Here is a 9,896-nt window from a genome sequence, read left to right on the forward strand (position 1 = left end):
ATGGATTCGCCTCGATTAGAAATGCAAGACCTAGGTCGTCTATAGTAGATATATATCTATGCTGCCACTCTTGATGGTCTGCTATTAGTGTCATTGAATCTCACTCAACTCCCAGACATACATAATACGTCCAGTCACGATCAGTTGCACTGTGACCGCGATTATTGAGAACACACAGACACTACACCCCACCACCGTCCACCATGTCTACGCAGACACAGACTCAGCAGAAGTTTGCAGTCTCAGAAGACATTCCAGTCCCACGAGGCGAGGTTCAGTCAAAACTTGTCTTCTACGCACCTCCCGAAGATGGTTCCGTGCCATTCAACTACATCGAGAAGCCTCCGGAGGGACTGCCTCAAGTGAGTATTTGAACATCGCAGCTCTTCGGAGGAACCACAGAACTAACAACATTCCCAGCGCAACTACGGCCAAGATGAACAATCCATCACAATCCAAGACATCCGCGGCCGCGAACACGAATTCGACATGAACAAAGGCGGCTTCGGCGTCCTCCAAAACATCTCAAGCGAAATGCAAAACTCCGACTTTTCCAACGACGACAAAATTCAACAAACCTACTACCCCGAAATCGAGAAACTCATCCTCGAAAAAGTCCCCGGCGCCAAACGCGTTTTCATCTTCGACCATACTGTCCGCCGCAGCGACCCGAATGCTCACCGCGCACCAGTCAACAGAGCGCATATCGACCAAACGACCAAATCCGCAAATATGCGCGTAGACTACCATATGGGAGACGAGGCTGAAGAGCTCAAGAATGGTCGCGTGAGACTTATAAATGTCTGGCGACCACTCAATGGCCCCGTCGTCGCTTCACCTCTCGCTTACGCAGATTCGAGATCTGTGCCGGATGAAGATATCGTTCCTGTGGAACATCGATACCCGCATCGAACGGGCGAGACGGCGGGAGTGAAGTTTACGCCTAAGGGACAGTGGTATTATTGGAGTGGGATGGGGAACGATGAGAGGATCTTGCTGCAGTGTTATGATAGTCAGGATGGGGCGAGGACGCCGCATTCGGCGTTTGTGGATCCTAGGACTAAGAAGGAGTGGCCTGGGAGGGAGAGTATTGAGGTTAGGACGTTGGTTTTTGGGTAGTGGATGATGTGGGGGAGAAAAGGCGAGGATTGTTGCTGTGTTGTACCAGGATGGTTTTTGAGGATGAGATATGAGTAAATGATTATATGAATTGCATGTTATACGAACTTAGCTGGTGCTATGTTCTCATGAGCAAAAGGCTGTATTCGCTGCTAAGGATCTTGACAAAATATCACTTCGCTAGCACGTGGGTTGCACATGCTGATTTCGTGTTCCCAGGGCGTAGCTGGCATGCTCTTGCTCTGGGTTTGGATGCTGTGAGCTTGTTTGCTGTCCACAAAGAAACACCTGCAAATACATGACTCTCGCCCGATTTTTCCAGATTGCAGCCCTGCACAACCTCGGCGTATTGCAGTCGACCAGCAAGAACCAGTCCAAGTAATACGGAGAGATGCATGCGCGCCGTGTGCCTGACCGTTCCGAAAATAGGTTGCCGGGAAAGCCATCCCTCAAGCGTGCTGCGTGACGAGCGAGACACGGGCGATCCAGATGCCGCGCGCATCATTCTCCAATGTACCACAGCTCCATTCGCTCTCTCTTCCTTTGTAAACAAAGAAACCTTGACCACACCGTCTGCCGACATGTAGCCCGCAGACATCGCTGCTCTCTTTCTTGTTTCGGTCGCTTCACACAGCAGGTGACGAGCACAGCATGGCAGCCGCTGTCCAGCCCGGTCTCATTGATCTGACGGGGAAGTCGCAAGCGGCGTTCCCAATCCGCTTGGGCGCTAGCATCGAGAAGCACTCCGACGCAACACGTTTCGCCAGCATACGGTACAATCACAAACCGGGGCTCAAGCAGACGGAGGAAGTGAAGGCGTCGATAGAGGAGGGTAGAGAAGGTAGCGAGTTGGTGCTGCGGGCAGAAGATGGGGAGTATACATATCGCGGAAACTATGGACAAGATGAAGGGAACTTTGTGCTTGTGCTCCGAGGAGAAGGCAAGGAGAGGGAGATGGTGTTGGAGAGGCTAGATGGAGTACACTCGTTCAATCTGATCAGCACACCGGGAGAAGATGATGCTGCGACACTGCAACAGAAACATCCACATCTCGGCGATGCGGTAGAAGCGGATGATTTGTTTGGTGACGAGGACGAAGACGCAACACCTGACGAATCGAATCCTTTCGATTATCGACACTTCCTCAAAGCAGAACCCGAGAAGCCAGCATCCTCGCAGCCTGCTGTCGAGACTGCTCGCAGTTCAGCAGGCACACCTGTCGTCCGACCTGCTGCACGAACTGCGCCCGCTGCACGAACAACGAAACCAGCTGCGAAGGCGAAAGCTGCTCCGAAACGCAAACCTGCAGCAGAGAAATCGAACCCGAAGCGTGTCAAAGCTGGTCAAGAGCCTGTCACTGTTGCTGAGCCCGAGCCCGAAGCTGAAAAGCCGGCGAAGGTCAGCAAAGCGAAACCAGACGTCCCGAAGCTGCGCGTCGATCGCAAGGCGTCTATGCGCCGACCATCAATGGACGACTCTGGCGAGCTCATTCTGGAGAATGAGACACCGGTCACGGAGAAGCCTCCGAAGGCTGGAGGCGCAATGGCGTGGGCTTTGAATGGTGCGCTTTCGACTGGTCCTATCAGTCTTGCTTCAGCAGCGAGCAGCCCCGGTCTTGCGGCTTCTGCGCCTGAGAGAGAAGTGGAAGAGCCTCAAGAATATGAGTTCGACTTCGGCGATGGGAGTGAGGCAGAGGACGAGCAAGACAACAGCGAACTTGTACTGGAGAACGCTGCAGACGACAACGATGATGGTGGGGAGTTGGTGCTAGAAGATGATGACGCGGATATCGATGAACACTTGGAGCTGCCATCTCCTGCGCAGAATCATCATCGGCCGAGCTCGAGTGTTGCCCCAGTCCCGGCCGGGGAGGAAGAGGACGACGATATGGAGAAACAGCTTGCGCTTGCCATGGCGGCTGATGATGAGGAGGAGGAGAGTGAAGAAGAGTGAGGAGTACGAGAGTTGCCAATGTTTGGCACCATGCTTGCGACAACTCTTGAATGTCCATGAGGCACTCTTCGCTTAAGTCCATGGGCACAGCGTAGCCCGGCGGCAGTGCCACGCTTCTCATGGCGCATGCTGTGGCCGTCTGAGTGAAAGGCCCAAGTCTCATCATCACTCGGCCGCTGTCATCTGCAGCCTTTAGCACCAGCTTCGTCCTCGCCGAGTTGATCATCAGTCAGAAGAAGCCAGCTGCTGGATCTGGCTGCCACGGCCATTGCCACACGGCCCAGGCACAGCGTAGAGCAGGTGAGATGTGGAAAGGCAACAGCATGCTATATCTGCGGACACTTTGCAGAGAACAAGTGTCTCCACGCTCGCAGGACTCACTTTCCGGGCCCCTGACACAACATCACTCGCCTGCACGTTGTATGCTTTCACGGCATTTAAACAAGATGAGGTATGAGCGGATCTTCGCTGCATGTTGGATCTTGTGGAATTGCCTGGCCAATCATTTGCGCTTGGTGGCTGCAAAGGACAAGGGCTTTGGTTTGCCTGTCTTCACGTTCCCAGAGAACCCGGAATGAAATACACAGCTCTCGAGCTGGAAGAAGAGACGCCACGCTGAATTGCCCGCCGAGCCTATGATGTATCCTTGGTCATCTCTCGACGATGCTGCCATCAGTCGAGCTGCGCTTCGTCTTTCGCGAAGAGACGACATGCATCTTATTGCGGCTTGAAGCTCCTCAGACGAATAGACGTTGAACCTACGACAGCAGCAAAAGGCAGATAGCCTATTTATTGATTTGCCGCTCATGATTTTGGACAATAAAGATCACAACAGACAATCTGGAAAGCAGCACCCCGAGCAACATCTTGGATTGAACGAACGCTGAAGCAGCAGAAGCATCCCTCGATAGATCTATCTATTCATATTACGATTCATGCTGCGACCCTTTCAATCTTCAGTATTATCAAATCTACTCACAACCAATTGACTTTTCTTCTCCTCCAAGCTTCATCGACCCCTCCTCATTTGTCAGCAACTGCTGATCCGGAATGTTGTACCTTGGTAAATCTGTCCATTGGCATCGCTGTGATATTTTTCGCAGTGTGGAGCGGCAAAAGTTGGAAGTGATTCGCAGACAAGTGACTCTTTCTACAATAACAGCAAATTACCAACTCCTCGATTTACAATGGCTACAATGCGAGCTATAGGTACGTTCTTCTTCATACCGCAATAAAACGGGATAATCGAGGAAGAGAGCGATGAACATCAACCAATTTTATATTGATGTGTCCCAGCAAATCTTTTTGACTGACCTTTTTATTCCCTCACAGATATCAAAAACGGCACAGGACCCGCTTCTTCCCTCTTCATTAACCCCTCTATCCCGAAACCCATTCCAAAAAGCACGGAATGTCTCGTCAAGATCAAAGCTTTTGGTTTGAATCGTGCGGATACGGTGCAGAGGGAAGGCGGGTATCCTGCTCCGGCGGGGGCTTCGAAGATTTTGGGGTTGGAGTTTAGTGGGGTTGTTGAGGAGGTTGGTGATGAGGCTGCGAAGGGAAAGGAAAAGTGGAGAGTTGGGGATGAGGTTTTTGGATTGGTTTATGGGGGCGCGTATGCGGAGTTTGTGGTTGTTGATGAGAGGATGTTGGTGAGGAAGCCGAGGGAGATGGGGTGGGAGGGGGCGGCGGGGGTTGTGGAGGTAAGTACTTCTCTTTCTCTCTCTATCTTTCACTTGGAAAGAGTTGTCCCTGAAGGCGGAACGCTGATTGTGCATCTTTCTTAGGTGTGGATGACAGCCCTCCAAGCCATTCGTCTCGTGGGAGAGTATTCTCCGGAAAGAGTCAAGAGTATTCTATGGCATGCGGGTGCTTCGGCGGTGAGTATTGCGGGAATTCAGCAGTCTTTGCAATTGGATCCGGATATTCGGGTGTTTGCTACGACGAGACAGGATGCGAAGTGTGAGTATGTGGTGAAAGAAATTGGAGCGCATGCGGCTGTGAACGCGACGAAGTCGTATGCACAGGCAGATGGGAGTGAAGGTGGGACATGGGCGGATGAAGTCAAGCGTTTGAATGGTGGGAAAGGTGTGGATTTGGTGATTGATTATGTTGGAGCTCCGTATTTTGCTGCGAATCTTGATGTTTTGGCGGTGGATGGAAGGGTCGTGATGTTGGGGCTGTTGGGAGGTACGGTGTTGGATGAGAAGACGGATATTCGGGCTTTCTTGATGAAGAGGGCGACTGTTGTGGGCTCTACGTTGCGAAGTCGGGACTTGGAATATCAGGGCAGATTGAGAGATTTGTTTGTGGAAGAGGTTCTGCCGAAGTTGGTGTCAGGTGTGTACAAGTCGCCCATCGACAAGGTGTTGAATTGGAAGGATATTCAGGAAGCTCATGAGATGTTGGAAGGAAACAAGACGAAGGGGAAGCTGGTCTGTGTTGTTGACTAGAGACTCGCTGTTTAAGTCAGTGACCGCAGTCGTTGATACAGTCCGGTTTTGTCATTCTGCCAGACACAGCAGACAGAGGATGAGGTCGGATGCCGGCAGGACTCTGGAACACTGCTGTAGTCAGGCCATCCTGGTTCCCGCTACTCTGCCGTCAAAATGTCTTCAATGTGTGCAGTGTGTATTGAGCAGAAGCAGTAAGAGTAGTCCACAGCCAGTCGTCGTCAGCGAGGGAGGCATGTTTCTTGGTCGTCTTGTATCAGCATCTGGCGAGTACGTATACGAGAGGTCGGATCCTGCATGCACTGTACATGGACGCGTAGTCGTCGCAGCAGCCAAGACCCATCACGGCAAGATCCACGGTTTTTTGACGTGTGTGGACTACAGGGGACGGGGTCTCTTGACGCAGTTTGACGTCCCGCCGCCCGCCCTCCACCGCGTCACTCCGCGCCGCCGCAAGGGCAAAGATCGCACGGCAGCACATTGGGAGCATCAGGAGAAGTTTTGCGTGGCTCGCGTGTGTACCTGCGCAGGTGAGCGGATACTATTTGCAGACAAACAGTTGGGGCAGATCTCTCCACGAAAAGGGCACAAGCGCGGCGGCGATCGCCAACGCGGCCGGCCTTGTTTGGCGTGCAGCCAATCCGCGCGTGCTCGCAGAGGTTTCATTCCGGGCTCCAGCACAGCCCCCATCGTGTCAGTCACGATACGACGCCCAGCGAGCGACGGCGCTGGTCCAGAAAGGAGACTGTCCGCAGGGTCCGCAGGAAGGAAAACTCGTTACTCGTCGTCTATCCGTTGTCAACACACCACCACCACCTGTAACATCCCATACACTCGTTTTTGCGGGGTCGCCAGCCATTTGTGTTCAGTGCAGCAGAAGCGTGGCGAGAGCAGCCAGCCGAGGACTCGTCATTTAGCACACGGGCCCCGTGTCTGCCGGGCGAAGATCGAACAACAAGCGCCGCCGCGGACCTCGAACCTCCTCGCCGCCACGACGCACCTCCTGCCACCACGGCAACCTGACGACCATCACACGCACCTTCCTCTACCACCACAGTCGCTCGCTTTGTTGCCTGCGTGACGGTAGTTGCGACCCCGACTCGACTCCGCACCGCACCGCACCGCATCACCTCGTCGCCTCCGCGTCTGACGCCGCTTCCACTCGCTCATTGCGCCCGGACTGTCCGGAGCGGAAACCTGCTCGACCTGCGCCCGCAACACCACCCACAATACCGCCAACATGAGGCTGTCCTTCGCATCGATAGCCTCGGCCCTGCTCGCCGTCACGCCCTTCGTCCACGCCGAAGAGCGCATGCTCACGAGTACCTCGTTGAACCCCTGTCAGGCCGACAGCAAGTTCTCCGCCACCCTCTTCGATGTCATCTTCACACCCCACAACCGCAGTCTGGCCTTTGACGTCGTCGGCGTCAGTAGTATTACCGGCAACGTGACCATTGAGCTGCTGGTCCTGGCATACGGGTTGCAGGTCTACAAAACCACCATCAACCCTTGCGACTCCGACCTTCAGGGTCTCTGCCCCATGAACGCCGGCCAGATCACACTCAACAGTAACGCGGAGATTCCCGCAGAGTCTCTGGCGCAGGTGCCAGGCATCGCATACACCGTGCCAGATCTGGACGCGCGAGTGCAGGTGTACTTCAACCAGACCGATACCGCTACATCCGCCGCTTGTGTCGAAGCAGAATTGTCCAATGGAAAGACGGTCAATCAGAAGGGTGTCGCGTGGACCGTGGCCGTTCTGGCAGGTCTGGCACTTGTCGCGTCGGCCATTACATCCGGTCTGGGACACTCGAACACCGCAGCACACGTTGCTGCCAACGCCATGGCTCTGTTCGGTTACTTCCAGGCGCAAGCAATGATTGGTATGACTGCCGTCAATCTGCCCCCGATCGTCTCCTCCTGGACACAAAACTTCCAGTGGAGCATGGGAGTCATCCGCGTCGGCTTCTTGCAGACTTTGGCGACATGGTATCAGCGCGCTACCGGTGGAACTCCCTCGACAGTGCTCTCGAACCTGAGCTCCGCATCTGTGCGCGTCGAAAAGCGTAGCTTGCAGGATTACACTCAGCTCGCCTCTCGCGCTGTCAACGCACTGCACAACACGCTCACGAAGCGATCGAACGCTGGATCCGCCTTCACCGATTCGTCGACCACGGTTACTGTCCGCGGCATTGAGCGTGTTGGCTTCACAGCCGGCATTGAGAGGACCAACATCTTCATGACGGGATACGTCTTCTTCCTCATCTTCGTCATCTTCGTCATCCTCGGAGTCTGCATCTTCAAGGGCATCTGCGAGTTGCTCGTCCGAGCTGGCCGCATGAAGGGCGAGAAGTTCCAGGACTTTAGAAACGGCTGGACTACCGTCCTCAAGGGCATCATGTTCCGTATTGTGCTCATTGGCTACCCACAAATGGTCGTCTTGTGCTTGTGGGAGTTCACCCGCAAGGACTCGCCAGCCATCGTCGTTCTGGCTGTCTTTACTCTCTTCAGCATGCTCGCCATCCTCGGCTGGGCATCGAGCAAGGTCATCCGACTGGCACGCCGTTCTATCGCCATGCACAAGAACCCCGCCTACATCCTCTACTCGGATCCTGTCTCGTTGAACAAGTGGGGCTTCCTCTACGTCCAGTTCAAGGCCACTGCGTACTTCTTCATCGTACCCTTCCTGGTCTACATTCTCATCAAGGGACTCTTCATTGGTGTCGTCCAGGGCAGTGGAGCCGTCCAGGCCGTCGCATTGGTCATCATTGAAGCTTTCTACCTGATCGCTGTTTGTGTTCTCCGCCCATTCATGGACAAGAAGACCAACGCTTTCAACATCTCGATCTGTGTCATCAACTTCTTGAGCGCCATCTTCCTGCTCGTCTTCTCCGACGTGTTCGGACAACCGGTAAGCAGTACGCTGTTCGAGATTGTGAGATTGAAACTAACAACTGAATAGGGTATCGTCACTGGTGTCATGGGTGTGATCTTCTTCGTTTACAATGCCGCCTTCTCTTTGATCCTGTTGATCATCGTCCTGGTCGCATCGATCATCGCCGTCACATCCAAGAACCCCGATACTCGCTACCAGCCAATGCGTGACGACCGTGGAAGCTTCATCAAGTCGCAGTCCGCGCTCAACACCGAGCTTGACGCACTGGGAGCTACTGCCCGAGGCGAGGACAAGCACGGCTACACCAACAAGGCTGCGCGTATCGAAGATGATGACGACAGCTGGTCTGGCGGTAGCGCCAGCCGGAAAGAAGGCGAGGCAGGTGGCTACGGCTACGCACAACCGCCTCGCAGCCCCATGGCGCCAGCAGCACCCTACGCGGGCAGCGATAACGGCAGCCAGAGGCATCTTCCCCCATATGACCGAAGCACAAACGCCAGTCCGTTTCATGGACAACAGCAAGCCAACCGTTTTCGTCAGCAAGGAGCAGGAAGTCCCAGTCCTTGGCAAAGAGGTGCTGGCTACGACTAGAGGGAACGAAAAGCCTTACCGACCACCTTTGTTTAGCGAAACGTCCAAAGAGACAGTGGACACGGCCATATTAACGATACCTGATTTTGTGAAGCATCAGCCTCCCAGCTACCTGATACATTGGTCTCACCAGGAGCAGAAGCACAGAGCCTCGGTCGACACGGTTGATAAGGTCATGGATCTTTATTATCGATCCCGATCTCCCTCGCCGTACCGCGACAAGATATGAATTAGCGCTTTCTCCGAAAACACACACAATATAGACATGTCTGGCTTTTGCGTCCGGAGCGCGCCCACGAGAAGTCAGGCTTATTACGAATTTTTCCATACTCTCATTGTTTTTTTCCCTATTGAAATGGTCAATTGGTCTGGCGACCTTGAAAGTGCGGATGGAATGGAAAGGAACTCTGTACATAGTGAAGAGAACTGGAGAGGTAACACAAAAGACAGCTATTCATGCTACTGCGACTGATACTGCTACTGCTGCTGCGGCGAAACTTGCATTGGGGAACAACGGAATTACTACAAACAAACAACTTAGTATTAGTACTGCTGCGGGCTGCGGGCTGATAAGGTCAGGCTTTTTATTGTTATTTATGATGCGACTCGACAGATGCGACGAGAGGTGAGAAAGAGGTAGAAACGCTACAACTATCGTTACAAAAGACAAAACTTTCATTTCACTTGTCTCGTTCGGTTCGTGGATTGTTGGGAGGAATGGCATTGTCTGCACGAGACAGTTTGGCCAGCAGGCTCAAGTGTCTCCCTGGTGCGTGTGTTTGATTCGAGCTGTCTCTCCTCTTGCTTCGAGAAAGAGTGCAACGAAATGAAAAGGTTGGCGCGTCCTGGGTAATTGGTTGATTTTGACTGGGCTTTTGTCTGCT

General features: G+C 53.6%; 4 protein-coding genes across 4 annotated transcripts; all 4 read left to right on the forward strand.

The window, feature by feature from the left end:
• Positions 1-203: 203 nt before the first annotated feature.
• On the forward strand, positions 204-1,119 carry CKM354_000621500 (uncharacterized protein; the record flags this gene model as incomplete). Its single annotated transcript, XM_044801520.1, has 2 exons — positions 204-362; positions 421-1,119. The coding sequence occupies 2 exons, from the start codon at positions 204-206 to the stop codon at positions 1,117-1,119; spliced, it is 858 nt and encodes a 285-aa protein (XP_044657455.1).
• A 651-nt stretch (positions 1,120-1,770) lies between these two features.
• On the forward strand, positions 1,771-3,072 carry CKM354_000621600 (uncharacterized protein; the record flags this gene model as incomplete). Its single annotated transcript, XM_044801521.1, has 1 exon — positions 1,771-3,072. The coding sequence occupies one exon, from the start codon at positions 1,771-1,773 to the stop codon at positions 3,070-3,072; it is 1,302 nt and encodes a 433-aa protein (XP_044657456.1).
• Positions 3,073-4,259: 1,187 nt separating this feature from the next.
• CKM354_000621700 (uncharacterized protein) lies at positions 4,260-5,525 on the forward strand (the record flags this gene model as incomplete). Its single annotated transcript, XM_044801522.1, has 3 exons — positions 4,260-4,281; positions 4,405-4,775; positions 4,860-5,525. 3 exons carry the CDS (start codon positions 4,260-4,262, stop codon positions 5,523-5,525), a joined length of 1,059 nt encoding a protein of 352 aa, XP_044657457.1.
• A 1,240-nt stretch (positions 5,526-6,765) lies between these two features.
• CKM354_000621800 (uncharacterized protein) lies at positions 6,766-9,012 on the forward strand (the record flags this gene model as incomplete). Its single annotated transcript, XM_044801523.1, has 2 exons — positions 6,766-8,436; positions 8,488-9,012. The coding sequence occupies 2 exons, from the start codon at positions 6,766-6,768 to the stop codon at positions 9,010-9,012; spliced, it is 2,196 nt and encodes a 731-aa protein (XP_044657458.1).
• Between the last annotated feature and the right edge of the window lie 884 nt (positions 9,013-9,896).

The sequence above is a fragment of the Cercospora kikuchii genome (genome assembly GCF_019650295.1).
Source record: "Cercospora kikuchii DNA, contig_00003, whole genome shotgun sequence".
NCBI lineage: Eukaryota > Fungi > Ascomycota > Dothideomycetes > Mycosphaerellales > Mycosphaerellaceae > Cercospora > Cercospora kikuchii.